Source organism: Aspergillus sydowii (genome assembly GCF_001890705.1).
Source record: "Aspergillus sydowii CBS 593.65 unplaced genomic scaffold ASPSYscaffold_23, whole genome shotgun sequence".
NCBI lineage: Eukaryota > Fungi > Ascomycota > Eurotiomycetes > Eurotiales > Aspergillaceae > Aspergillus > Aspergillus sydowii.
The window spans coordinates 149584-177040 of record NW_024467881.1 but is presented as its reverse complement, the minus strand read 5'-3'; the positions used below and the strand labels follow the sequence as shown (position 1 = coordinate 177040).

General features: G+C 53.3%; 13 protein-coding genes across 13 annotated transcripts; 4 read left to right on the top strand and 9 right to left on the bottom strand.

The window, feature by feature from the left end:
* Window positions 1-325: 325 nt before the first annotated feature.
* Window positions 326-1902, bottom strand: ASPSYDRAFT_165064 (uncharacterized protein; the record flags this gene model as incomplete). Its single annotated transcript, XM_040843320.1, has 3 exons — window positions 326-1305; window positions 1365-1535; window positions 1590-1902. Coding segments are annotated over 3 exons (1464 nt in total), but the record flags the coding sequence as incomplete, so codon positions are not given.
* A 693-nt stretch (window positions 1903-2595) lies between these two features.
* Window positions 2596-4454, top strand: ASPSYDRAFT_165106 (fungal specific transcription factor domain-containing protein; the record flags this gene model as incomplete). The annotated part of the gene is made up of 6 exons (XM_040843326.1): window positions 2596-2898; window positions 2958-3380; window positions 3457-3575; window positions 3624-3946; window positions 3993-4178; window positions 4225-4454. The coding sequence occupies 6 exons, from the start codon at window positions 2596-2598 to the stop codon at window positions 4452-4454; spliced, it is 1584 nt and encodes a 527-aa protein (XP_040696000.1).
* A 264-nt stretch (window positions 4455-4718) lies between these two features.
* ASPSYDRAFT_165115 (uncharacterized protein) lies at window positions 4719-6295 on the bottom strand (the record flags this gene model as incomplete). Its single annotated transcript, XM_040843327.1, has 2 exons — window positions 4719-6149; window positions 6239-6295. The coding sequence occupies 2 exons, from the start codon at window positions 6293-6295 to the stop codon at window positions 4719-4721; spliced, it is 1488 nt and encodes a 495-aa protein (XP_040695999.1).
* A 1604-nt stretch (window positions 6296-7899) lies between these two features.
* Window positions 7900-9249, top strand: ASPSYDRAFT_189950 (intradiol ring-cleavage dioxygenase). The gene is made up of 2 exons (XM_040843627.1): window positions 7900-8766; window positions 8825-9249. Exons 1-2 carry the CDS (start codon window positions 8142-8144, stop codon window positions 9157-9159), a joined length of 960 nt encoding a protein of 319 aa, XP_040695998.1. The 5' UTR covers window positions 7900-8141; the 3' UTR covers window positions 9160-9249.
* Window positions 9250-9721: 472 nt separating this feature from the next.
* On the top strand, window positions 9722-11371 carry ASPSYDRAFT_52453 (uncharacterized protein). Its single transcript, XM_040848488.1, has one exon. The coding sequence runs from the start codon at window positions 9937-9939 to the stop codon at window positions 10897-10899; it is 963 nt and encodes a 320-aa protein (XP_040695997.1). The 5' UTR covers window positions 9722-9936; the 3' UTR covers window positions 10900-11371.
* On the bottom strand, window positions 11017-12342 carry ASPSYDRAFT_165058 (CorA family magnesium transporter; the record flags this gene model as incomplete). Its single annotated transcript, XM_040843318.1, has 1 exon — window positions 11017-12342. One exon carries the CDS (start codon window positions 12340-12342, stop codon window positions 11017-11019), a length of 1326 nt encoding a protein of 441 aa, XP_040695996.1.
* A 290-nt stretch (window positions 12343-12632) lies between these two features.
* On the bottom strand, window positions 12633-14757 carry ASPSYDRAFT_214690 (Zn(II)2Cys6 transcription factor). Its single transcript, XM_040844097.1, has 4 exons — window positions 14694-14757; window positions 14047-14643; window positions 13596-13998; window positions 12633-13547 (listed from the first exon to the last, which is right to left on the bottom strand). The coding sequence occupies exons 1-4, from the start codon at window positions 14731-14733 to the stop codon at window positions 13067-13069; spliced, it is 1521 nt and encodes a 506-aa protein (XP_040695995.1). The 5' UTR covers window positions 14734-14757; the 3' UTR covers window positions 12633-13066.
* A 411-nt stretch (window positions 14758-15168) lies between these two features.
* Window positions 15169-16066, top strand: ASPSYDRAFT_95881 (carbon-nitrogen hydrolase family protein; the record flags this gene model as incomplete). Its single annotated transcript, XM_040853185.1, has 2 exons — window positions 15169-15207; window positions 15254-16066. The coding sequence occupies 2 exons, from the start codon at window positions 15169-15171 to the stop codon at window positions 16064-16066; spliced, it is 852 nt and encodes a 283-aa protein (XP_040695994.1).
* A 15-nt stretch (window positions 16067-16081) lies between these two features.
* ASPSYDRAFT_52449 (flavin monoamine oxidase family protein) lies at window positions 16082-17989 on the bottom strand. The gene is made up of 3 exons (XM_040848487.1): window positions 17583-17989; window positions 17288-17535; window positions 16082-17240 (listed from the first exon to the last, which is right to left on the bottom strand). The coding sequence occupies exons 1-3, from the start codon at window positions 17758-17760 to the stop codon at window positions 16188-16190; spliced, it is 1479 nt and encodes a 492-aa protein (XP_040695993.1). The 5' UTR covers window positions 17761-17989; the 3' UTR covers window positions 16082-16187.
* Window positions 17990-18210: 221 nt separating this feature from the next.
* On the bottom strand, window positions 18211-20266 carry ASPSYDRAFT_52447 (uncharacterized protein). Its single transcript, XM_040848486.1, has 6 exons — window positions 20066-20266; window positions 19686-20017; window positions 19411-19633; window positions 19018-19360; window positions 18455-18963; window positions 18211-18401 (listed from the first exon to the last, which is right to left on the bottom strand). Exons 1-6 carry the CDS (start codon window positions 20091-20093, stop codon window positions 18283-18285), a joined length of 1554 nt encoding a protein of 517 aa, XP_040695992.1. The 5' UTR covers window positions 20094-20266; the 3' UTR covers window positions 18211-18282.
* Window positions 20267-20820: 554 nt separating this feature from the next.
* ASPSYDRAFT_95878 (uncharacterized protein) lies at window positions 20821-23086 on the bottom strand (the record flags this gene model as incomplete). The annotated part of the gene is made up of 7 exons (XM_040853184.1): window positions 20821-21150; window positions 21201-22114; window positions 22166-22494; window positions 22545-22610; window positions 22665-22741; window positions 22797-22938; window positions 23016-23086. 7 exons carry the CDS (start codon window positions 23084-23086, stop codon window positions 20821-20823), a joined length of 1929 nt encoding a protein of 642 aa, XP_040695991.1.
* Window positions 23087-23399: 313 nt separating this feature from the next.
* On the bottom strand, window positions 23400-25238 carry ASPSYDRAFT_165032 (uncharacterized protein; the record flags this gene model as incomplete). Its single annotated transcript, XM_040843313.1, has 2 exons — window positions 23400-24756; window positions 24805-25238. 2 exons carry the CDS (start codon window positions 25236-25238, stop codon window positions 23400-23402), a joined length of 1791 nt encoding a protein of 596 aa, XP_040695990.1.
* Window positions 25239-25373: 135 nt separating this feature from the next.
* On the bottom strand, window positions 25374-27412 carry ASPSYDRAFT_52445 (uncharacterized protein). The gene is made up of 5 exons (XM_040848485.1): window positions 27027-27412; window positions 26701-26973; window positions 26614-26653; window positions 25862-26571; window positions 25374-25808 (listed from the first exon to the last, which is right to left on the bottom strand). Exons 1-5 carry the CDS (start codon window positions 27376-27378, stop codon window positions 25465-25467), a joined length of 1719 nt encoding a protein of 572 aa, XP_040695989.1. The 5' UTR covers window positions 27379-27412; the 3' UTR covers window positions 25374-25464.
* Window positions 27413-27457: the final 45 nt, after the last annotated feature.

Here is a 27457-nt window from a genome sequence, read left to right as displayed (position 1 = left end):
CTCGCCCTCCTGTGTGGGTTCCTTGAGAGCCATCTACTCCGTATGGTGGAGGTCTCGCGAAACGCTGCTAAGACATACGTAGCACTGTTCTCTCATAACGCCTCTACAGTGCCGAGTTAGGGTTTGATGTTTTGCTTGAGGCACATTCATACTTGGTCATGGGGACAATCCGAATAAAGTCAAATGCAATATAGACATACATGCTAAGCCGGATAATCCCCAGATATCCTAGGTCAACGACTACTTCTCCCACGACAATTGGATTCCCGATATCTTCATCAACTTCCCCTGAGAATCATGTTATTGCACTCTTTGGCAGCGGCTTTCACTCGTGGTGGACAGCCTCGACTTCCCTCTCCTTCTCCATTACTCCGTTGTTAATGTCGCTAATATGGGCACCAATTCCTGTAGAAACAAACCCGGTGGACTTCCATGCGGGCGTGCGAGCATGGAACATCTCATCGATCTCCTCTAGGCTGCGGCTTTTCATCTCAGGGATCATGAGGAAGGCGAAACCGGCGGCCAGGATGGAAATCCCGCCATACATCATGCCCACCCGACTTCCTAAATTCCCAGGGTCGTCCTGGATGAACGGGTTGACATATGTGACTATCAAGCTCGTGGAGAAGCTGGCCATCGTAGCAATCGAGATAGTGCGCTCGCGGAGCTGCGTCGTGGCGACCTCTGCGGTAACTGTCCACATCACAGAGCCCCAGCAGGTCGCCGATACGGCGCCGTATAACATCATGGCAGCTATTGTGCCGTTTGCTGCTGCCAGGGACGACGGACCCCAGCTGGCGAGGCCACTGGTAATCCAGATTAGAGTTGCCAGCAGCAGTGCACCACCCGTCAACATAGGACGTCTCCCCAACTTGTCTGACAGATAAAATGCCAGGATACAGCCGACAAGATTGCATGCATAATATACAATAGCGATCAACTGCGGCTCATTGATTCCGACTTGCCCCAGGAATATGACCAGGTACGTCGATATGAAGGAGTTTCCTTGCGCCTGCTGCAGGCATTGGACGCCCATGGCAATGCACGTACGGGGCAGGTTGGAGCCCCTGAAGCAGTCGAGAAAACTGGTGGCGCGATGGTTCTCGCGCTCCTCTTGCATGGCAACCTCGATGAGTCGAAGCTCGTTTAGGACCGCTTCCTCGCTCATGGAGCCCTGGCGCGCGTATGCCAGAGCCTGGAGGGCTTCTTCGCGGCGCTGCTTCTGGAGGAGCCAGCGCGGTGATTCTGGGATGAAAAAGACAGCCGTAAGAAGCATGACTGGGGGGCTGACCTGAACGATAATCGCTGCGACTGATGTTAGCAGGTAAACAGTCCAGGTTAGGGCAGGGAGGAAGGCAACGGACGAGTAAGATAGGCCCATCGGTCAGTGAAGCTTGTCGTCGAACCGTAGACGGTGGCAGTGGCGAAGATGGCACCAACATAGAGCCATGTTTGATAGAAACCGACAAGGCCTCCGCGAATCGAAGCTGGTGCCAGTTCTGCCATATACATTGGAACAGTGTTGGCTTCGATCCCTAGCGAGAATCAGACTGGGCCAGTTCGTCCTCTTGGATATTGGCTTCACATACCCATGGACACAGAATTGACCAGGCGTCCAGCCATCAGGCCCCAGAAGCTGGAGATACTGCACTGCATGATAATTCCGACCAGGCCGATGGAACACAGGATCATGATGGTTTTTCTTCGGCCAAGGCTGCTGGTGAGATAACTCGCAACAAAGCAGCCCACGATCCAGCCAGCAATCGGAGTCCCGCTGGCGGTTGAGAGCCAGCTCGAGGGCAGCCTCCTGGGCTGGCCAGGGCCATCGATATATCGACCAAAGTCGTTGTTAAACTCGTCAGATGCAATCGCCCCAGACCACCAGTTGTTGTCGTAGCCAAAGTTCTGGATTGGAGATCAGCAACTGCCCAGAACTACGGACGACGCTCGCCTAGGGGTAAGGGTAGCTGTACCATGGCCCCGATCTGAACATATTTGTTAGTTCTATTCTGATGGGAAGGTCAGACAGGCCACATACAGACGCGAGAAGGAAGATTCGGAGCAGTCGTGGGGTTAGATGCCCCAGTTTGGTCGGTGTTGGCACGGCCATCGCGAGAGCGCATGCGAGATGGAGCTGGACGGTGCAGGATCGAGGCATCTTATGGACTTTTGTACCATGCATGCATCCATCCAATGAGTCTCCTGATCGGCCGTATCGCCCCGCGGCCAACTCTGCCAGCGTCGATTGGCCCCAGCTTGACTCCAACATGTGGGGGAGGGGCGCTTGGAGACAGGCGTGCCCTATAACAGGCAGCGTCCCCCCGCGGCCATCTCTTCCCCATATCTCGCCTTTCTAGCATGGATGATACGCGCAAACCCCAGACTTTGGATGCGGGGACGGGCGTGTCGAGGCCATATCGGTCCAAAAAGCAACGCCCGTGAGTTTCCGTCTCCCCAGCCGCAAGCTCGTGGGCCCGGTTCTGACCTCCACCAAGATGCGATGCGTGTCGACGCCGACGGATTGGCTGCTTTGTGGCCTCCGGCCAGCAGACCTGCAACTTGTGTGCGCACAGGGGAACCTTCTGCACGTTTGAGATGGCCGCGCCGGTCAAGCGAGGTCGGAAACCTCGCAGTGGGCCAGCGCAGTCGCCCGAGCAGTGGCCAGCAGGGCCCCTCAGGTCCGGACTGGCGAGGAATGCTGCGAGTAGCAGTAATCATGGCGGCCACAGGGGAAGCACCGTGGAGCGAGACCGCACGATGCTCTATGTAGGGACCAGCAGTGACCAGGATGTCTACCTGCTGCGCCACTTGCCCTTTGATGACAGAAATCGATTCGGCCACGCAAATTGGAGGGTCTGCAAGGTGCTCGCCCATGAGTTCACCCCTGCTTACTTCACGGTATGGCATACTTCTGCCCTGTCACTTTGGGGTTAAAGACTGATGGCCTGACTGTCCAGTCGTATCCAAACGAACTACTCGACGCCGCCAGCGGGATTTACAACGCCGAAAGAGTCAATATGGTTGTCAGCCCGTACCAGAAGCCACTGCTGGATCTTTACTACATGTATGTCCACCCCAGCCTCCCAATCATGGATTCTCGCGAACGGCTTGAGGCTGCCATCGCGGCGGGCTCTGTCCCAGCCTCGCTCCTCGGGGCCGTCTACTGCTCGGCTCTGCCATTCTGGAGCTTCTCGCCGAGGTTAGTGGGACAGACCCCGTTCGACGATGAATGGCTACGCGAGGATGTTTTCAAGTCGGTCCTCCAAGAAGCAAAAACGCCGTCTTTGGCAACAATCCAGGCCATGCTGTTGTATATGCAGCTGCCACCCCAACATGTGCGCGAGCCCAACCATCCGGGGTTTTGGCCTTTAACAAACCAAGTAAGTCCGAGACGGAGCATCCTAGATCAAGCTCAGGTCCCTCTTCTAAAATAGAACCTTTCTAATCGCAACGTAGCTTGTTGGCCTAGCGCAGGAAACGGGACTCCATATCGAGCCCGCCAACTGGAACATCACGCCTTATGAGAAGCATCTTCGGCGGGTGTTGTGGTGGGCAGTTTATATGCACGATAAGTGGTACTTCTACCAATAGAACAACTCATCAATGTACTCACGTATGGGTAGGCTGTCTCATTGGCTAGGTAGACCAAGCCACATCGACGATAGGCAGTTCAGCACTGCACAGTTGAGCGTGGATGACTTCACATTCCTATCGGGTAGCCCTCTGGATGCCAGTTCATGGGAGTCCACTTCGGCCTTTGTCATGCTTTCAAGACTGACGGCTGTCCTTTCGAGCGTCCTTGATCATTTTTACACCGTCAACCGAAGCTCCTCCGTCATGGCTCCCGAGGAGGCTCTGTTCAAGGCGAGCCATTGTCAGGCTCAGTTGAAAGACGTGCTCGAGCAGCAAGGGGGAATTCTGCTACATCCGAGCAGAGGGATCAATAGTGCGTACTCCTGATAAACTAATCTGCCATGTCCACGATGGCTAAGTGATAGACTATGTCTTTGTGCTTGCTTATTACGGCATTGCGGTCTCCATACAGCGGGCACTCTTTGCCTGTGTCGGGGGAACATCGTACTACGATATCGAGAGAGAGATGGTTCTCTTCCACGACCTCTTTGGCATTTTTGAGGATTTACTCCGCCAAGATGATCTTGTTGGCGTGTGGCTCAGCTGTACGTGGTGTCCCTGGAGATGTTATTCTAATTGACATTGGTATAGATTGCAAGTCCAATATTGCCATCATAGGGAGCTTCATGGTGACAGCGCTGTTGGCGAGCACCGATGATAAGGTCTACCGGCTCCGACAAGGCGCTTTAGAGGAGTTTCGGCGTCTATTACAGCGGTCAGAGCGACGCTTTGACTTTGCGGCTTTGCCCTTGCTCAGGCTGAATCTCCTGGTGGAGCGGTTCTCTGATAGTAGAGCTTCTCCCGAGAGCTCATGCGAGTAATACCCTAAACATGAGGCCCCAGCAGCATGGCAGTACGAGTAGTTTCCTTAAACACTCCGGTTTGATTCATGATATCTGGACTATCAGTATGCAGGCCCCCCGAGGGAATCACGACATGCACTTCGCCTCAAGGTACTGTCCTGAGTAGAGGCGAGCAAGTCGTAGTACTGCCTTAGTAGTCTATTCTGGCTATTTGAAGGCGCCATTGACCCTTTGCGCTTTTTTACTCCGTTGTGTCTGTCCAAAAGGCCAAATTTCGTTGATCTACCGCTCGACCACTATATAACGCGGCCTCTCGTCCTTGATGTAGGTAATCTCAGCCCCTAATAGTCCCATTGTCCCTGCGATTCGGTCCAGCCATGTAAACGGGGGAGGGCCATCGTTGGCTGCACGCCCTCCTAGCTCATAGCTGAATGGAAAAGTGACGAGCGCGCAGCCAGGATCCGGACTGTTGGCACTTTCTGGAGTTGGGAGATACGATGGTGTTCCGGGGTGAGAGGAAGAGGTTTCTTCTTTGGTAATTGTGGTTATCGATGAGGTTTCCTTGGTATTTGTGGTTAACCAGGTGAAGAGTTGTTGCAGTATGCTGGTCGCATTGACCGCAGCGTTGAGCAGAAGTGACGGACTCGTTTCTGGAAAAGCACTTGGCTCTGGCCCAACAAAGCGATGGAATATAATCCCATCCTTCCGTTGGTTGTAGGCAGCAAGCAGAGATCGTAGCTCGTTGCTCAAGATTCGGAGCTGCTGGCAGCTCGCCCAAACTCGCTGTGCTAGAAGATCTACGTCTCGCTGTGCCAGAGACGTGATATTTCGAGCCTGTTTTAGGTAGCCGGGAAACTTGACCAGTTCCATGAAGATTGTCTCATAGACGGTGATATATATCGCCCATTCGCTGTTCTTCTGGGAGTCCTGGGCTCGGAGTATGCTTGCTATGGTCTGCCAACGGTCGTCACTAAGGAAGCATGCGTCGCCCTCATAGAGCGCCATGGCGATAAGAAACGGCCGGTATGCAAAGTGACAAATGCGCCCAACTCCCGACAGATAAAAGTCCATCGGGCGGTTCAGCATCAGCCGTTCTATCGCCCGCGAGTGGTAGATCCAAGCTTCTCGAGTAGTCTGTGAATTCATTTCGTAGAACGCAAGAAGAATCACTGCAATCAGCAGGCTATCAGACGACGCCTCGTCCGAGTCCAGCGCTTTTCTGACCGCGGTCAAGGCGCGTGAGTACTTTTGCCGGCTGAACTGACGAAGCCTGGCGTCCCCGGTAAGATGGGCCAGATATTCGGCTGTAATGCATGAAACACACGCATCGTAGTACTCCTTTGAACCAAAATGTTTCACCACCCAGTCTGGGAACGTGAATCCGTTCCCAAAGCGGAATTCATTGTGGAAGAACATCGTGGGGAAGGCAGCGCAGACGAACTCCTTGAACACCTGCGGCTGCTGGTTGATAAACGACTGGCGGATCAAGGCTGGATGGACACGTTCATCCATCGAGGCTTTGGCGACTTTAGCCAGACGATGCTCCTGCTGGGGCTCGCTGGCGTGGACGTCGGCGCCTTTGGTCCTGCCCTGGGGCCGATCACTACTGATCGTCGAACGCCTCGTTTGATAACTCTTCTGGAGTCGCGGGCCCTCGTCGTGGAACTGCATGGGACGCTTGTATCCAGGGCAGCGCACGCCATATTTGCTACACTGCATGCATTGTGGACGAGTCTGGTCACACTATTCCGACGTCAGTTGCCCTGATATAAACAAAGGAGAGAGGAAACCAGTAAACCCACCCCAACACGTCGCTGCCGACAGAGAAGACACGCCTTGCTACGAGGAACTCCCACCATTGTCTCGGGTTTTGGCACACTTCCAGGTGGCTGTCATAACGGGGCTGCGGGTGAGGCTGAGTCCAGGCTTCTCGCCCCTGTCGCAAGACGCCAATACCGCTTTCTTCATGTGACAGATGGAGACGCACTTTCCAATAAACAGGGTCTCTCATTGGCCAGATAGCCGGGGTTTTGGGGCGGCGGTTGGGCCCCTCGTATTCGGCTGCCACGAGGACTTTGACAGGCGGAACTCCAACGGCCAACTCCACAGCGAGGAGGGGATATGAACATTCAACACTGCCAGCGTGGAGGACTTTTGCAGATGGACCCTGTCTAACGGGCGACAGATTGACAGCCTTAGATGATCCGCTCTGCCCCCGAAACGCACAGACCAGTTCCTCATCGCGGGGTCCATTCATGTTACAGTTTTAAGCGAAGCCGTGTCGTTTCGCGGTAAGTCAGGCAGTCAGGCTGCGATGGAATATGGCTCACTGTACACTTTGGGCTTTGACGAGACAGGCCGGGGATCAGACGGAAAATGAATGCGTTTTCCGCTTTGTATGTTGCGAGAAATGGTGATCCGACCAGATGGACACGTATCGCCGGGAGGATGAGGTCGCAATCAGCATCGTGGATCAACGCTGTCTGGCATTTGCAACGAAAATCTCCTTTTCAATTGGATGATGTAGCCAGAATAGCACTCAGAGATTCAGGCCTGGAGTAAATCCTGGGATACTGGAACCAAAGAAGTGTGGTTAGGCAGCTATAGGACTTCACAGGGTGTAATATGTGTATATATATATTGCTGCCCTGGGCGGGTAGTGGTAATATACAGCCTAATAGAGGTACTTATTATATATTTTTATTTATTCTAGAGTCTGCTATTTTCAGACACTACCATGCAGCAGTCGGGCAACAGCCCACGGCATAGTCGGTCATAGTTCTAGACAGGCTACAGGTGTAGGAATACTACTACCACCACTACTACTACTATTGTGAGCCATCCTGGAGTACTGTATTGCACAAGTCATCGCAATGCAGTCAACGAGGTCTCGAATGCTGATGGCTCGAACCACCTTCGAACTCAAAAAAGGGTTGAAGGTGCGTGCTGTCTCCGTCTCAAGACGTCTTCCAACTGCTGTGTACGCAGTTTACTTTGCCCGAGCTATTCGGCACAGTGAGCAGATCAGATCTACTACAGTGGGAGCAGTATCTGACTCGCGAACGCTCTTTTTTGCGGCAGTGGAGTTAAAACGCAAGGTACGCCGCCAGACGGCAAGTCTCACAGGCCGGTTTGGCACAGCCAGTCTCGCTATGCTTCTCATTTGCAGGCAGTTTGGTAGCGTGGCTCAACTTCGTGAAACTGCTCGCTGATTCAGCGGAATTATCTCTGCGCGAGTCTAAACTGCTTGTAGGCTGATCTGCAGTGGATCTGTCTCAATTTATCAAACTGGCCCACGCATTAACCGCCATCTCGGCCTCTCCTCGGCCCAATTGTCGCTGCTTGATTCGCAAGCCTGGCCGGTACTTGTCGAAACAACATGTCCTTTCTTCGGTTTTGCAGTCGGATAGCTGCCGGACGCGCAAATCGCAATGCTCTAGCACGGTGGGTCTGTCTTCCGCACCAGACTCTTTGAAGCTCCAAAACGGCACTATATCGGCGTGTGGAGTTCGAACAACCAAAAAGAAATTTATACACAGCACTGTAGCAAAAGGGATGACGAGTTCAATGATGGATTTTGGTGCTCAACGGAATAGCTGGTCGGAATTGTGTCTCGGATTCACATATATATATCGTCCTCGCACCGCAACAATCCTACCATCGCCCACGCTACAACCCCATTACTCCTTGCCCTGACACTTCACCATGTACTTTTCGAGAGTTTTGATAGCAGCCATGGCTGGCATCACAGCCCTGGCCCATCCAGGGCCCCATAATCCCATCTCTCACGCGCAACTTGCACGCCGGGATCAAATGGCCAAGCGCTGTGGGAACCACGTCGCCAGTTTTAACCAACGCCGAATCGCGAAACGAGGAATGGCCAAGCGCTGGGAGGGTTCGGGCCATACGTCAACCTACGAAATCACCGCAGAGGCGCCGTATTACGACAAGATCCAGAACGACACCTGTGTGCTGACCCCCGAGGTCACCGAGGGACCCTACGTATGGCCGCGCTCGCAGACTCTCCGCCAGGACATGACCGAGGACCAGCCGGGGGTTCCGTTTTGGCTGGACGTCGGTGTTCTGGACATGGCCACCTGCGAGCCTCTTCCCAATGTCCTGCTCGATTTCTGGCACTGCAACGCCACCGGCTCGTATTCCTCGTTCACTGGGCTCTCGCCGAACACGCCCTTTGCCGAGCTCCTGTCTGATATGAATGTCACAATGGGCGCCGGGGATCTGGATCTCCACACGGACAACACCACCTGGCTGAGAGGCATGTGGCCAACTAACGAGAATGGGATGATGGAGATGAAGACAATCGTCCCTGGTAGGTGACACACACAGCGCGCGTTGACCAACAAGTGCACTAACTGTTCCATCTTCAGGCTTCTACGTCGAGCGTGCAATTCACATCCATGTGCAAGCCCATACCGACTGGTCCGTACGTGAGAACGGCACTCTGGTCGCGGGCAACACCGTCAGCACCGGCCAACTCTATCTCGACGAGGAAATCTCACAAGAGATCATGAGCCTCGAGCCCTACGCATCTCACACCGAGATTGAGAGGACCACAAACGATGTTGACTCAGTTTTCGAGGGCGACACCAAGGGTGGCTACAATCCCGTCATCTCAGTTATCCCTGCCGATGGAAAGGACGTCAGAAATGGCTTGATTGGGTATATAACTATTGGTATTGACACGACTGCGGTTGAAAACTGAACAGACGTCGCTATAGTTGGGCAATGATTGAAAGGATGACTGAAAAGAGGAACGCAGACAAGCGACTGGGCCTGCCATTAGAACTAAGTGTAGAGTATGTGAATATCACTAAAAGACTGTTCATATTTCAACTATCTACTTCTCGACGCCATTCCAAGCCCGCCATCCTGCAATTTACCCCTAATGGTGGCTAGCAACAGTCGTAGAATATTCTATAAACCAGGAAGCCCACAGCGTTGAGGACTTTTGGGGACGGAGAAGTACAAACAGTTCCAGGCGTAACTATTCCTAATACTGGTTTCTTTTTATAAAGGAACTTGTCATCGACTGACCTGGACTGACTTGTTAGGCGGGATTGAATGTCAGGCAAACTTGGCTGCCACAAAATATGCGCTTGTTCCTTCACAACAGAGTGCGATGAATGAAGGAAATTATCTTAACAAGAGTGTTGCCTGGAGCCTGTTACTTGCTATTGAGTGAGTCATGACTGTGGCTGGTGCTTATTGTGAATGTCTGCTTATATTGGCATCCGTTCCTCTTGAAACTATCAAAGAGAGAAAGTGGCAGCATACAAAGGCCCCTTACACCGCAAATTGCCTTATTATTGCCGATAAAGACTGGGAATACAAAGAAGTTTGAATTGTCAGCCTTTTACTAAGACCTGACTATGTTCCCACTGCCTTCCAACACGACACATCTCATCAGCCCAGGGTCTTTGCCGTGAGAAGCGATTGAAACTCATAAACTTGCCAGCTCTACTCTGCAGCATCGTTCAGCATGGCCAAAATCAAGACGCGCTCAACAGAGCCTCGACGACCAAAACCCCTGGTTGTGACTCCTCGCGACAAAACACACACACATACAATGATCCTGCTCCACGCCGCCGGTGCCAAAGGCCGTGACTCTGGCAGAGAGTTCCTCAAAGCAACCAACATTCAATCCCATTTTCCAACAGTTCGGTTCGTTTTCCCCTGCGCTTTCAAGGCACCGCCAGCTGTTAAGAACGGGCCTTCAGGTGGCACACAATGGTTCAATGATCCTTCCCGGCCGAGCCAACCGTGGGCCGGTGACACAGCGACGCTCCCTGAAACGGCAGTCTTCCTCCAGCGTTTGATCCACAGCGAGGCAAGGCTGCTGCGAGACAACGAGAAATATGGACTGCACGCAGCTTACGGTCGTGTTATCATCGGCGGCATGGGTCATGGTGGCGCAGCAGCTCTGTTATACCTCCTAGGTAGCCATCGCCCGCTAGGTGGATTCCTTGGGATTGGAGCCATGTTGCCCTGGAAGTACCAGCTCGAACTTCTTCTCGAAATGTATGAGGATGAGTTTGGCCGGCGCAAGGCCATAGTGGGAAGCAACTACATTAGGGGCCTGCTTCAGTTCGAGCGCTTGGCCGTTGGTAACGGAGGCTATCGACGTGAGAACTCCCAATGTGCAGAGAAGGATAACCGGGAATTGCGCACTCCAGCATGGCAGTATCCCCTGATACACTCCGAGACCCCGGCTTTCCTGGGTCATGGGTCTCAGCCTGAGAAGGAGAATAGTATGGGCCGGTGTCTCGATGGTATATTTGGGATGGACGTTGTCGACATAGACTATAGGAAGTACGGCGAGGATTGGTATACTGTTCCAGAGGCGTTCGACAATGTTCTCGGCTTTCTTGAACAGAAGGTTGGTATGCCCAGAGCGTCGATCGTGGACGAGTCTCCTTCGGCGGTTGAAATGGAGCAGAAGTAATGCGAATGGATTTCTTCTGGTTGGATGAACACACACTGACATAGTTACGAATAATATTAACATGCTTTCAGGACGTACTTTAAGAACTTTACTTTGATACTTTCATGACTTCTATAGTTAAACCCGTATCTTGCTAATTCTCTTCAACCGCCGTAGCCCTCCCCAGGTGACGAGACCGACGCCCAGCAGACTGCCCACAACAATCACGCCAAACGCTGTGCTGCTCTCTTCGCTGCCATTGACCACATTCATGCCGTACCAGCCTGCAATCAGAGTCCCGCCTGCCAGTGCCAGCATCAAGATCTCAATGCGGGCCTCGAGAACCATGATCTGGTTGCGGCGGACGCTCAGTGCAGCACGGATTGTTTCTTCGGTGCGCGTGATGTTGCTCATCATCCGCTTGGCCTCCTGCACAATGGTGTCGGAGGCTTTGAAGTAAGCCTCGAAGAGATACTCAACCTCCTGATGGTCGGATGGGGGATGTGGTTTCCCCCGAGCTTTGTCGGTGAGATACATGTTCGCCATGTCTTCGTCTTCGGCCAGGACTTCGGAAGTCAGCGTGCGGACTTGTCGAGCGGACTGGTCAATGCTGGCCAAGTGCCGAGAAAGCCGCAGGAGAGTATGGATGAGCGACTCGTACTCCTTTTCCTTGTCGGATATGAAGGGCGCGTCCTTGTGCGTTTTGCGAAGGACGTGGGAGACTTCTTCTGCAGTGAGGCTGTACTCTGCTTCCAGAACAGACGTCGCCGAGGCGAGCGCTGCTTCGAGCACGCGCAGCTCGTAGGGCTGGGCATGTCCACTGCTTCCTAGGAGCTTCCGCTCGAGGTTGTGCCTGAAGACTTGCGAGACACTGCTTTCGGTACCACTGGCACTTTCATCGCTATCGCTATCGCTGTCCGGTCTCCGGCCCCCAGTCTCCGCAGATTTATCTGCAACATGGAAAAGCAGAACATGATCACACTCGACCAGCAGGCGAAGATCAAACAGGTGGACTAGAATCGCATGGGCCCTGACCAGGATGTGCGGGAATCCCGGGGAGGGGAGATCGAAGACGCGAAGATCGCGGGTGGTCAGCCCATATTTCTCTGCGATGGCCAGTTTTGTTTGACTCTGGACCTGCGATGCGCTCTCTTTGTTGCTGGCGACGGTGCTGTCGCTGAATCGCGTGTACTGCATGGAGGCGTTGCCATTCATGGGCCGTTGTGAGAGTTGGACGGACAGCTCATGGACGCGCTGCGACCGGTCCGGCGCGGTCTCATTTGGGATAGGACTGCTATAGCTTCCCACACCCGTAGTGGCGTATGTCCGGTTTCGCAGGAACCCCCAGGGACGATATGCGACTCCTGGCAGCCGGACACAACCGACGGTCGCCCAGTTCGCGCATGGCCGGGATAGGCTTCCTGATAGGCTTGCCAGCGCCTTGATGGGCGAAGAGAGGCTCATCGGGCAGACCAGCGCACATCAAAGTGACATAACAGGTGGTGCGAACTGCGAAGAGGCGTGAAGAGTTGGTATGTGGACTGGTATGTGAGCAGTTCGGCGTCGGACACAGGCAGATCCGATCGCAGTCCGATCAGTGGAATTACTCCGTCAACCTTTGAGTGTCTGGTAGTTTTAACTGGCTGAGACTGAATTCGCTGCGTGGCAGGAATTACCGTGGCTGGCGATTGCGTCATACGCCGCGTTCCATAACTGCACTCGTATACACTCAAGTATCGGAAATAATATACAGTATAGAATAGTATAGATTATGGTATATATAATGGTATATTTAATTGTATATATATGAGCCAGTCAACTGCATGGCTTCACTATACCCCAATGAGCCTAGTAGGAACCACAATAACCCGTTCGTCGACTCTCTCGTACTCCATTTGAGCACAGAAGTCACTGCGCTATTCCGCTGTAGATCAGCGACCTGGGGACGCTGTCGCTCGTGGGATTCGACGTGTCGTGTTTTTATTCCTCTAGGCGATCCTTCAATCTGAACCACCGACGGTGGTAAGACACGCCTGCCAAGCTCGACTACGACGATATTTCTTCGCCGGTTCAAGGCGGAATGACGCTCTGGAGGCTGTAGAAGCGTTTCTGTTCCCGCTAATTGCACTGCCCAGGTATATAACATTCCGATATCACGTTTCTACACAAGATGTTCGGCTGGAGCGTCTCACATTATCAAAGCTGGCAGGGTGCGGTTCAGACGAGATGTCCAGCGTCCGGAATCCTTCTGCGACCAGATGGCTGGCAACGACTGGATAGCAGCAGCAACGTTTTGGAATCCAGTCTTACGAAATACTGCCTCCATCCGGCTGGCAAAGAACTGTCGGTGCTCAGGCGTGGTGCTATCGGCAGCACCAATGAAGCACACCCAGACGAGTGCATGAGACCCCTGTTCGTCGGGATGGATGCGCGATACAAGTTCTTTCAACTCTTCAAGACGTAACCATTGGTCCTCGCTGTGAGTAGCTCGACCGATATATATCTGTGATGCTTTGATAAATGCCTCGCGGATGATCCCAAGAGACTGCGTGTATGTTGATTCCGGCGGGAGGTCGTAGTATGTCCAGTCGAGAAAGAGGTCCAGGGGAAGTTGCAGCATATCCAGGCCCCGGTTCTCTCCCAGAAAGGGCTGTCCAAGGAATTGAAACCTAATGAATTAGCAGACGCTCCATATGAAGTAGAAAAAGGTCACTTACATGTGCGTTTGCTGGGTGAGAAACTGGTTGACTGAATTCATCGTCATATCTGGTGTATTCCCCGCCATGCAAAACAGCATCTGCAGCAAATGGGCATATTCAGGACTTGCAGTAATAGTCTCGCCAACAAGCAGAACAATCAGAGTGGCCCATGTCGAGGCGCTGAACAGGCGTTCGGTTGGCTCTTGGAAGGCATCACGCCGAAGCCGTGATATGATGGCCGCCCGACCTGATTCTGCAAAGCGCCTGAACCTGGGCTGCCGCAGCGCCAAATGCTGTGCTGCAACTGCACAGATGGACTGCTGCAATAGTTCATCTTGACAAGCTAGAGGCAGGAGAATCTCCCGGTAGCCATTCGAGATGTTATCCAACACGACCATTATCGGGGCAACCACATCGGCAACTAAAAGGGTCAGCGGCAAATAGGTAAATGCAGTGAATATTTACTGACAGTGGGAAAATAACATCCGAGTTCGAGAACTCAGTGGGGAAATCCATGGCGATACGGAGTTTGGCGTATATATTTGAATGGCTTTACTGGTGCCGACTTCTTCAACAGTGTCATCGTCAGTTTGACTGCCGGGCGTCTGACACCATTCATCAAAAGCTGAACTGGTTAAAGATAGAGCAGATGCAGGGCTAGGGACGTTCTCTACGACTCTTCTGGCAGAGTGTCGTTCGTCACACACAGCTGAACTTCCGACATCTGTCGTATTCGCACCATGCTGGGAGTTTTGAGCGTTTGCATCAGCTGTTTTCACCCTGGCTCGCACCGATTGTTTCCGTTTTGCTCGGGATGACGGTCTATCTGACTGCCAGCGAATATTCAAGGGCGTCTGTTGGCCACTGCAACTGCTCTGTGGCCGGGCCAATGGGTCTGGTGCTGTCACCGGGACGGTGCCCCCTTGCGATAATCCACGTATCGTAGCTCCCTGGTAGAACCGAAACCGCCCAGACCCTGAGCACTCGATTCCTTTTTTCTGGCATTTGTGACAGGTGGGTTCACCCCGGTCGCAAACTATGCGCCGTTTGGAGCATTGGAAGCAGCCTGTTGAGGATGAGCGACGGCCTATGCAAGAACATCTCAGGCCAACGTACCTCGACCATCCCGACGCGTTCGGTTGCTCGCAGACATCATCCTACCCAGATACGTCAGGGCGATGCTTGATCTAAAGATGATAGAGATGGTAGATGGCTGAAGCCGCAGGCCGGTCAGGTCACGGGACTTCCCCGCAAAGGCAATGACTCAGCTGCCAATGTATTATGTAATCATTGCCCGGCTTCCTGTTTGGGTTATGGTACAGTGTATTGCTCTTATAAACAACCGTCTCCGCTACGAGTATCCTCAGTATCCAGCATATGCAGTATTCTGCTGTATTTACACTGTAGTGCCGGCTTACTACTTCGGCGACATCTCGGCCTCATCAGCCAACCACGTTTAGGGGTTGCACCTCGATTGCCGACAGCGAATGATGTCGCGTGTATAGCACGTCGGGGAAGCTATAAAGTCGCAGTGGTTACTCTCCAACCATGTTATCTCCAACTGCTTCAAATATCACTATCCAAGTTGACCATGAACTACAAAGTCGCTATTATCCAGCTCGCTCCGAAGGTATTGGCCAAGCCTCATACTGGTTACTGATTGCTGACCCTGAAAGGTCAACGAGATAGATGCCAATCACCAGCGCGCAGTCTCCTTCATCAGAAAGGCCGCCGCGACTGGGGCACATCTGGCTGTTCTCCCAGAATACCATCTTGCCGACCTCTATCCCAGCCATGACCCAACAATCCGAAACCAATGTGCCAACTGGGAGGGCTATCTGGATGCCTACTGCAAGCTAGCCAAAGAATGCAACATCTACATTGTACCTGGCTCTCTTGGGGAACTGCACAGAGACAATTCAATCGTCAACGCAGCCTACTTCATCGACAACACGGGTGCGATCCGGGGGAAATACGAAAAGAAAAACCTCTGGCATCCTGAAAGGCCCTTTGTAAAAGGTTCAAAAAACGACAGCCGCCATGTCGCGTTTGATACGCCTCTGGGCAAGGTCGGACTGCTCATCTGCTGGGATCTGGCATTCCCTGAAGCTTTCCGAGAGCTCATCATGCAGGGCGCAAAGATGATCATTGTCCCTGCTTTTTGGAGATACAGCGATGCTTGCGAGACCGGACTAAAGCGCAACCCGAAGTCTGAGGGCGTCTTTGTCAATTCCACCGTCGTGAGCCGCGCGTTCGAGAACACTTGCGCCGTTGTATTTTGCAATGTTGCTCGGCCTGCGAGCGAGGGATTCGCTGGTCTCTCGCAGGCTGCAATGCCCTTCCTTGGATGTGTGGACAAATTCGACACTTGCGATGAAGGCATGAAAGTGGTCGATCTTGATATGAGTGTCCTGGAGGAGGCTGAAGGTGTCTACAAGATACGTGAGGATATTGCCACGCCGGACTGGCATTATGGCTACCGCCGTTGAGAAGTAATGACTTGGATAATAATTGTATGTTTGGATAATATTCTTTGACAGTGCAAGACAAGTTGATAGGTTTATGTAACTGCTCTACAATACCATGGCCTTGATTCGTTATATCAAGACTTTACAGGCGACCGCGCACCGCAGGACGTGGTCGCAGCTCCTCAACAACTGCCATCGCTGCTCGAGTTCCTTCTTCAATCGCCCCGTCAATGAAGCTGCGCCATCCAACTGCCCAGTCAGAATTGGCAAACACCACGTTACCATGACGAGAACGCAAGGCGTCCAGCGACGTTGAAAGCATCTGAGGAGGAGAAAAGAACCACGCGCCCTTGGCAAATTCATCCTTGCACCAGTTGTGGAAGACCAGTCTCTTGATGTCCATGTTGCCTGGTGAGAGGCTGTCCACGGCAGCCTTGGTCTGGTTGATATCTTCTTCGGGCTGGAGATGGTTGTGTGCGCCACCGAAGCAGACAATATGAGTGTTCCCAGCTGGCGTTGTTCCGTCACCGATTGCATAGCACAGTTTGTTGAAGGGATACGAGATCCCCGTCCACGATCTCATGTCGCGACTCGAGATCTCCGCGTGGACTTTGACGCACTGGTTAACATGGCCGGTGTTTGCTGCCGCGGTGCGCTGTGTGCTGAGCGGCGGCGAGATGGCCACAGTGTTGAGCACGTTCAGCGGAATCGTCGAGATGAGACGAGCCCCAGCATGCCGTTGACCTTCACGAGTGGTGACAACCACTTTAGCGCCCTGGTCGTCAATAGATTGGATTGGGCTGTTGAAGGCGTAGGACAAGTTCCCTGTTGAGAGAGCCTCTCTGAAGAACCGAATGGCGAAGCTCGACTGACCTCGCTTGAATTTATACGAGATCAAAGCCTCCAGACAGCCTCGATAGGAGTAGCCACACAGCGCCCACCAGTGCAGGAACTCGAAGAAGCTGGTTGTTGCCAGAGTGCCGCAGCTGCAGAGCAGGACGAAGCTCTCCAGAGCAGCTCTTTCGCGCGGCGTCATGATATCGGCAACCTGAGTCAAACGATCCTGCGCAGACATCTGGTCGTATCGTCGAGCCTCAGGGACGTGGAATGAATCATGGGGAAATGGAACGACTCGGCGTCCAAGATCCCCATCTACATCAACGAACTTGTGCAGAGCGCCTTCCAACAATGCATCCTGTATTCTCGTTAGCATCAGGTCACCATCAGAGCAGGCCTGCCTACTTCTTCCTCATGGCTTAGTTTGGCCGCTCCCTGGTTGGTCCGCAGTTCAAAGTGGTTGACGCCGCGGGAAAAGTCAAACGAGCCCTCCAATTCGGTTCGCATCTGGTATCGCGAGATCTCGCGCCAGACGTGAGGCTGACCCCAGTGAACCCAGGTGCCGCCCATTTCGAAGGGATATCCCCCTATATCAGACGACCACGACCGGCCTCCAATGCGGTCGCGCGCCTCGAGAAGAAGCACCTTCAAGCCTGCACTTGTCAAACCCAGCCATTGTTTACTTTACACTTGTACATACCTGCCAGACATGCATCTCGAGACGCTGTAAGCCCAGAGTAGCCCGCACCCACGACAATGACATCAAACTGGCCTGGTTCCGACGTGATGTTGGTGGGTGGTGAGATGACTCCGATCGAGGGTACGCCCTGGACCAGACCTGTCTCTGGTGTCCATTGAAAACCGTCGCGACTTGTCATGGTGAAGGTGTTGGCAGGTGGTCAAGGCAATCCAACCAGCTGGCAGGCACGGGCAGTTATATGTGTGGTCTCCAGCCATTGACAAGGCAATAGAGCGCTATCATTTCCGCGACAATGCCGCTGGAGAGGCAGGGAGAATACAAGTGGCCCACTTGCTACATCGAGGGAAAAAAGAGAGAGTTTGCCGGCAGTAAGCGATCCACTGTTTGAGGTCTTCGACTCTTCGTCCTCGGATGCGGGGATACTCTGTGGGTCTGGTCGACTGGTGGTTGTTTTGGTTGTGGTGGCGATGTCAGAATTTCCTAATTAGGAGAAAATAGGGAGAATGGAATACACGACACAATTTCTCCCTTTACGCGTTTTGTTATCTTGTGTCATTTGGGGTGTTATACATGTTTGATCATGAATATATGTAATATATATATTTATTATTATTAATGATTGCAGTTGGTAAATTGGCGAGATTGTATGTTCTTATTTGTTCACTGACTAACGTATATATATATATTAATTTACATACAATCAAGATGGCTCTTCTTCAATTCCCCGCAAATATGGACAATGATAACATTTTCTCGCATAAAATACCCAGTTCAGACAGGCCACAATTGCCATCACTCCCAACACGGCGGATGAGTAGTCTGGAACCATGTTCAGCATCATATCCGGCCAAAGTAACGAAAAGGGGACTCACTGATATTGCTTCCAGTCACAGGCATCACAGTAGGGAAGTTGTAAAAGACCAACACCACAATCGCAAGACAAACTGTCGTCAGGTTCACCGTCCATCCAACCGGGCCTGGCAGTCGGAACTTGCGTGATTCGGGTAGCCAGCTGCTCGCTCGACCACGATAGAGGAGCAACAGAGCAGGGAACGCATACGAAACATGCTGCAGAATCAGACCTGTCCCAATGAACGCGTTGAATGCCGACGAAGAGCCAAGGTAGATGCACCCAATGATGAAGACAACACTGGCATTGAAGATGATCGCCCACACAGGGACGTCAAGTCTGTCGTGCATCTTCCCCATCCACTTGCTGCCCAGCAGTGCGTCATCTCTGGCAAGAGACCAGGTCAGTCGGGACGCAGTCTCCTGGGCTCCGATGAGTGCAAACGTCGCCGCGAAACACACTAGTACGACGAAGACTGTTGCGGCGGCGGGTGATTCAGTGGCCTGACGCCAGATCTCGAATATCGGGATACTGCAACAAATTAGCTGTTCTGTTTGAATGCCAATTAAAGGACTGAATACTGACCCCGTACTGCTTTCGACCACGGCCTGCAAATCATGGGTGCAGTAGAGCATGGCAATCATAAAGGCAAAGGAGGTCGCGAAGCCGATGGTAAGAGTGCTGACAAGAGCCCAGGGCACCGCCGTCGCGGCATTCGTGCAGTCCTCCGCCAGATGCAATGCCCCGTCAATCCCAGCATACATATAATTCGGAGAGACGAGTCCAGTGAGGAACGCAACGCCTCCAGAGCTCCAACCGCTGTCGTTGAGGAAGGTCGCCCATACGTTTGCGGACGGTTCAAAATTGCCAGACGAACGAGCAAGACAGGTGATGGTGATGGCGAGGAAGGAAGCTAGAGTAATAAAGACTGGGAAAGTCAGCGAAGTGTCAAGGGATATATGATGTGCATTCACTCACAGGCAGCATCGTGGATCCAGAGTGACCGTTTCAGGAGCCCAATGTTGTACAGCATTACCAGCCCGTTGAGGGCCTGGTAGATCAAGAAGTAATGCCATGGCTGCGCATTGTAATCGGGATAATAGAAAATGACGATTCCCAGAATGAGCTGCGCGGGAATAATGGCAATCCCGGTGCAGATAGCAATCCAGGCAAACATATTCGCTGTTCCACAGGCGTAGCTCTACTGTAGTCAGTGTGCAAACTCCGCGGCTAGAGGGTACAGATGACCATACCAACACTCGTCGGTAACGCTTGGGAGACAGAATCGAAGTCCAGTGATACTGCCCACCGGCAGTGGGATATACACTGGCTAGCTCTCCAAGCGTAAGGACACAGGCGCCAACCAGAACAAGCATGGTGATGAGACCATAGGTAAGGGTCACAGGGCCGCCCTGAACAATTGCGAGAGCCACTGTGGCAGCGACACCGGCCCAACTGTCACAGATAATCCAACTGGCAGCGATGGTCTGTAACGGTTTCAGGCGGCGGCTGCCCTCAGTTCGCAGGGTCACGCCCTCGATACGGGACTGCTCGACAGGACTGTCGTCCTCCAACCATTCCTCCACTAGGCATTGTGAGACAAGGCGAGGTAATAGTGGCGAATTCTACTCACCATTCTTAATATCCGAATTGGATTCCATTGTCGAGATGCTGAGGTCGATATCTGAGTCAACCGGAAACTCTCTCGGTCATGGAGGGAGATTGAACAGAGTTATTATAACATTCTGCATAGTCCAGTAGAGTGATATAGTTGTCAGGAGATCATGCAGGACTAGATACGGCCCAGCCAGATGGATGCGGGGAGAGCAAGTAGGACTTACCATAAAGAGCAAAAAAGGAGAGAAATGGACTGCAGCCAGCTGACTCGTTCGTCCTTCCTGGTCTCTTGGTACGGGCTTGGGGGGCAGATCCCCCGCCATGGACTGGGGATCGGTTCTAGCCACCGCCGATATGGCCAGCAGGGATATAATGTTTCCACTCTTGAAACCGCGGGGTTTATTCCGCCTCCCCCGCGAAATCCCCTGTCACACGTCATTACTGGTCGAGCCTGGGGCTGTCGGCCGAGGATAAGGCACAGCTGGTGGCGCTGGAGACGCCTGAGTTGCCCAATGTGGAAAAAATGCGAGAAAGCTTATTACCTCCAATTCTGCCAATTTATAGTCTGGCCCTGGTTTCACAGACCACGGTCCACATATTTGCAGTCTCAGACCAAGTGGTCGATATACGTGATGTTTACCCAGTCTCTATTACCCAATATTTGCTCTCCCAACGGAGTGATTCTACGCTATCGAAGAATGGTCGACGGTAAGCCATCTAATTCATTTACATCATAATACATCAGGTCATTCCAGTTGCCGAGGATATGCGTCAACAGGGATTCAGGAGAGTATCCGCTTCACGGTTAAAGTGACAAGGTGTCAGCCCACCCAGTAACTGGGGATCTGTATCTCCCATCCCAAGGGAAGCGGTATTGAAGATATCGGAACCAAGAACCCAGGACGACGGCGATGGCATATTAGAGAGAAGCGAGCCGGTGAAACTGGGACTGTCGCTGATCTTTGAGCCAACCAGGCCATAATCAAGCATCGTCCAAAGGGCGTTCACAGAGGCAGCGTCCATGTCGTCAATTATGCAGGCCGGGTCCAGGAGTGAGGAAAATATATGGCCTTGGGCGTGAAATTCACGAAGTCGAACAGTCTAAAACAAGGGTGAGTATAGCGGTATTCAAGGTGCAGAGTTAGACATACCATGTTTGCGGCGTGACCCCATGTCCCTGCTAGCCGCTCGAGCATGCTGAGACTTTGGTGGAAGTAGTCTAAACTATCTGAGGAGTGCGGGTCATTCTTGGATGCTTCGTAGTGAAACACAAGAGACTGTATCCCCCCTACAACTACGATGCAGTATGGGTAGAACGATGACTCCAGGGGAAATCCGGCCTCGCTGGCATCGCGCAGAAGGTCCATAAGTTGGTTGGCGTGTTCGCTTGCCGTCTGGAGTACACGCAGGGCGAAGCTCGTGGGAGCTTTTGATCCAAATGGCCTAAGACGTAGTCGTAAGAGAAATGGGTGGTTAAGTAAGCAATGGCAGAGATGGAAAAGGGTATGGGCAAAGACGACTTGCTCTGCCTCTGATCGATGCGTGGAGTGCTTGTCCCGCAGCGTGTCAACAACAGAGAGCTGCCTACTCCTGGAATAGGACTCAAGCAGCAGCAAGGACGAGTTGATCTTGGAAAACTCCGAGTTGGTGTCCCAGGGCCGTGTCTTGTCGGGATTGCACTCTCTGTGCACGTATCGGGTGCATCGTCCGAAGATGGAGGCCATGAGGATGACTAGCCCAGACGGACTGGGAGGCTGTTCATGATCGATCTCCGAGTCCCAGCAGAGCAGCTCGTGCAGGGTATGCGTGGTCTGCACCTGTCCAGTACGAAGGGTCTCTTCGTCGCATGGCAGACGAACATGGCAGTCGTCGTCGTGGAAGCACAGAGGCCGCGACTTTCCGCATGAAATCAGTCTGTCTAGTAAATACCCTGACCAGAACGTTCGGCGGCGTTCCTCCTGCTCTGGGAATGGGAGTGTATTGGAGGGTTCTATCATCAGACGCAAGTCCTGGGATATGCGCGCTGCAAGGCCCACCTTCAGCCAGGCAGAGCTGACATGACCGACTGGAGGATACTATTAGATAGGGAACATTGTATGAGGACGCTGCGGCCTACTTGTATAGTCGACAATGGCGAGGAGATTCACGGTCTGGACCACCTCCACTGTCAGGTTGTCGACCACAGTGAGATGCTCTGTGAGGACCGACATCCACGAGCCTTTTGCATACACCTCGATCGCCTCCTGCTTCCTCCCTTCATAATATTCGTGCGTGGAAAATCGGACTGCAGCTGACAGGACGGCGAGCAGCAGGCAGTTCGGTACAATCCCCAGTTCCAGTTTCCGCCGGAACGAAGCTTCTTGGATATACGAATATGGACGGTTATGGACGTGAGCGAAGAAAGTGTCGATGGTGGACTGGAGGACTGAGGAGGGAGGAAGGGAGCTGTTGTCGAGCCGTCAGTTCAGCTGTTGTGCAGACCTAGAAGGACTTACCACTGTTGGCTGTCGAAACGCTGTGGAGGCGACGCTGGGAGAAATCCATTCTGAGTTGGCGATGCTCTAAAAAACGATGAGTATTTTTTACTTCCTTTTGAAAAGACTGGAGCTGCGTACAGGGGCTGGGGCACTGCGCGGTCACTGAGCTCGGCCAGACGCGACTCGAGCATGTTAATCCGCTGCAAAATGGCACTCTATACAGAAAATCAGTATCCCTGTCGCAATTCAACAAATACAAACACGACGGACATTATCCTGGGCAGCTGGTGGCGGCGGCGGCACGCTGGCGTCGCTGATGGTGGACGAGTACGGTTCATAGACGCAGCGTTGGCGACTGCGGCGACAATGGAAACAGACCGGGCGCTCTCCAGAGCATTTTGTTTTGCGTCGTCTAATTGCAGCTCGGGGTCAGCAAGGAAATGAATGCAGCGGCACTGACAGTGCACGGTCGCATGGGGATGGACCTACCGGCAGCTGGCACAGGCCTGGCGGATACGCTTGGAGATGCCGGCATTCAGCCGGTCTGAATCGTGGTCCATCATGGGAGCAGAAACCGGCAGAAATCAGACAGGGCTGTACAGAGGACGGTCCAGGAGGGAGACAGCTGGGTGAACACTGAAGAAGCAAAGGACCTGAAGGAGCGAATCCAGCAGTTGCAGTTGGTGAGTGCGGGGGATCCAGTTAATTCGTGGCGCTAACCAGATTCGCCTGCAGACTATCGAATAAACAGAATTTAATTGGCCACGACCAGAGATCCACGTCCCCGGATGTGGGACGTTGACTCCGGGGATCTCTCGCATTATCGAGTGTTCCTGTGTTACTGTCTACCTGAGGTTGAGCTTACAGCTGAGTCTACAGCTTCGATCTATCTCCACGCAGCGTATATGAATCCCAGTCCACCGGCCGCTTCGCTTGGAATTGTGCCACCCCGTATGCACCCTCCCCGTCCGGCCGCATCATGCCATCAAACAGCCCCCGGATCCCTCTCGCTTGCTCGTCTTTCCCCCCATGAGCCCAGGCCAGTCGGACCAATTCTTTCGACATCCGGGAGGCCTCGGGAGATGCGACCTTGAACCGGGTGAGTGCCTCGTCCAGGAGACGCGGGAGAGACTCGGCGCTGTCCGCCAGGTCGATCACCAGCCCCCGTGCTTTCAATTCCGCTGCTGCCACCGGTCGCGCAGAAAGCATCGCCTCGCGTGCAAAGGCAATGCCCCATTCGCGGATCACGTACTTGGAGATGGTCGCTGCGCAGAGACCCAGCTTGACCTCGCTGAGCGTCACGCTGGCACTCTTGACTGCGTACCGGATATCGCATGCAAAGGCCAGGCCGACACCGCCGCCAAATGCAGGCCCATTTAAGCAGGCAATCGTGACCTTCGGCGACCGATCGATTGCTTCAAACAGGTTTGTGAGTCTGTCGAATTGCGCGTCGCTGCTCGAGTCTCCCTTGCCGACTGCGGTGCTCCCCTTGCCCAGATCCATCCCCGTGCAGAAGAACTTGCCATTGCCAGTCAAGATGATCCGCGAGATGGACGAATCTCTCCCGGCCTCTGTCACTGCTTTGGTAATGTCTTGCATCATTGCGACCGTGAGGGCATTCCCGTTCTTTGGCCTGTTCAGGGTAATCTTCAGGTTCACCCCCGACCGAAACAGCTGCAGTCCCTCTGTTTCCTGGATGAGCTTCCAAGAGAGCGACGGTATGGACTTGGATTGTTTCTGCTGCGTTCGCTTCGCCGACAGGGCTGCCCCTGCGCGACTACTGTTTGGCAGGGAGAGCTTCCTGGTGATCCATTCTCCAGTCTCAACCAGCCTGGCCAGATCAGCCCCTGTGCGCACCCCCGATCGCTCGAACATGTAGACCAGATCTTCGCTGGCTACGTTTCCTTTGGCTCCAGGGGCGAATGGACATCCCCCTAGTCCGGCAACGCTGCTGTCAAACACCCTGAGACCACATTTGTATGCCTCCCACACATTCGCGACCGCGCCGCCGTATGTGTCGTGAAAGTGGCCTGCCAGCTTCTCAAGAGGCACCCCGTTGTCTCGCAGGTACATTACCAGTTTACGGACCTCTGCAGGCGTGCCAACGCCCAAAGTGTCGCCGAGACTGACTTCGTAGCATCCTGCATCGAGCAGAGCCTTTGCGCATCGTAACACCGAGGAGGGCTGGGTTGGACCGTCGTAGGGGTCTGCGAAAATACACGAGACATAACTGCAACTGTTAGAACATGGTAGTATAGTAGAGTAGACTGCTGCATACCCTCGTACCCAAATCCCTGCGCTGACTGCCTTGGACGCCACCTGTCGAGCTCTCTCAAGCCCTTCGTCAACGGTGCAGTTGATGTTCGCCTTACTAAATCCTTCGGTCGCACTGATGAATACAGCAACCTCTTTGATGTTGTTTTGCAAAGCTCTATCTAGCCCCTTGAGATTGGGAACAAGCACCGGCAGACGTAGACTGGGGTTGGTGAGCAGGGTCTGGATGTCCGGGGTCTGTACCACCGTCTGTGCATCGGCGAGCTGGGGAATTGCGCGGGGCGAAACAAACGAGGTCAGCTCGATCGTCTGCAGTCCAGCATCGCACAGTCGTCGTATTAACTCCAGCTTTGTAGCGCTGTTGATGGCCTGTCGGATGTTCTGGAGGCCATCGCGCGGGCCAACCTCCACGATTCGCACTGCTGGTGGATTCTGCATCTTGTCTCGATTGACAGCTCCAACTACGGCAGCTCATGCGGGTCTTAATGAGTCCTTCTCATGCCTCGGGCCGGGGTAGCCACGTCTTCGTCTTGAACAGGTGGTGCACTGCAGCCATCCGGGCTATCCGACGTCGGACCGATGCACTGCAACCCTACGCCACGGACTACAATGGATATTCAGTAGTCTCTGATTCATGATTAATACACTGCATTAATCTATTAATCTATAGACGCGCACGAGGCTTCTGTTGTGCCACCAGGCGGTTCCCCGCGTCCCTCAGCAGGTGCTTCTGGTGCTTCCCGCTGCCAGTCTTGGGAAAGTCGTCGCCCACTGCAGCGTCGCCAATCCAGAAGACATGCTGCGGTGCCTTATGCCTGCCCAGGGTGCTCTCAACCCAGAGCTGGATCTCTCTGTCGAGCACTCTCTGACATCCCGGTGTTGCCTTTAAGAAGCAGCCCACAACCTCGCCGTACTTCTCGTCCTTGATGCCCACCACGCTGGACTCGCTGATCGAGGCATGCGCAACCAGTCGGTCCTCAATCTCCCTGGGGAATATGTTCTCCCCGCCTGTATAAATAGTCAGCTCTGTGCTATGTTAATTGACTAGACTGGGATGTTACCCCGGATAATAAGATCCTTGATACGCCCGGTGATGTGCCCATATCCCTCTTCATCAATGATCACCTCGTCCCCTGTATGCATCCAGAGCATTCCATCTGCATCGCGCTTCATGACTTCTCGCGTCTTTTCCTCGTTCTTCCAGTACCCCTTCTGCAGCAAATACCCACCGACAAGCAGCTCCCCTCTCTGCCCGCGAGGAACAATCTTCCCCTGCTTGTCCACCACCTTCGCCACCGTGTGCGGCATGACACGGCCAATGGTAGAAATTCGTTTGTCTTCAGGGTCATCCAGCGATGTAATGAAATTAACCGGACTGGTCTCGGTCATTCCGTACGCAATCAGCATCTTATCCACGCCCATGCGCGCGCGGATCTCATTCATCAGAGTCTGCGACACCGCTGAGCCCGAGGCGAGCCCAGTCCGCAGCCGACGCGGCTTCTGACCGGTCTTTGCTAGGATCTCGAGTTCCGATATGAACATTGTCGGAACGCCCAGGAGAACCGTCGCATCTTCAGCCATGAGAGCATCGACGACGCAGTTGGCACGGAAATTATCTGACGGGAAGATGATGGATGCGCCGTAGCAGAAGGAGGCGAGGAATCCCATTACAAGGCCGAAGCAGTGGAATAGTGGCGGACCGCAGCAGACGACATCGGAGGGTGTAAGGCGCATTGCATTGCCTACAAAACGTGCGTTGTTGAGGATGTTTCTGTACAGTTAGACAAGTTCTGTAGAGTGTGGGAGGACGTACATGTTTGTCAACATCGCGGCCTTTGGCGCACCGGTTGTTCCTATACTTGTTAGCCCTTGTCCATGATACGAGTATGCCTGGCTGTACCTGACGTGAACTGCAGGTTGAGAACGTCCTCAGGGGCGAGTGCCGTCTGCGCTTGCGCCAGTTCGCGATCTACAGATGCTGCACGCTCCTTGCGTAGAAAGTTGTTGTATGTGTCCAGCATATTGTTGGCCGACGGCAGGTCGGTCCTGAGTAGAATAACTTGCTGCAGCTCTGGCAATTGAGGCCCCTTTGTGCTTTTGTCCTGGAGATTCTCAACATGGTCCGCCAGGCTGCGAGTTCCAATGTTTGGGGCTATAAACACGATCTTGCACGCTGGGATATAGATCAGTTTCTGCGGGCACGAAATCTTCGGCATACCGACATACAGCTGCGATAAACCGCATTTCTCAACTCATCCGGGGCATACGTATTATTCAAGACAACAACAGGACACCCGATTCGAGCGGCACCGAGAAAGATCTCGATATACTCGTAGCTGTTGCCGTCCATGATCCCAATGCAATCGCCATGGCGCAGTCCCGCCCCGAGCAGCGCCTTTGCGACCACTCGGCTTCGATCAGCGAGCTGGCGATAGGTCAGGCGCGTAGATTGCCATGGCACAATTAAAGCCGTCCGATCGGGAAACGAGGATTCTTGCTCGTCAATGACAGTGCATAGTGTCTTGTCGAGCCAGAGGGCGGGTCCCTTGGGGCCGTGGACGAGAGAAAGCTGGGACATTTTGATTTGTAGTGTGACGAATGACAAAGGAGATTCCCTCTTGCTGGCCTGTAAGTTGTCACCCCAACTCATTTATTTG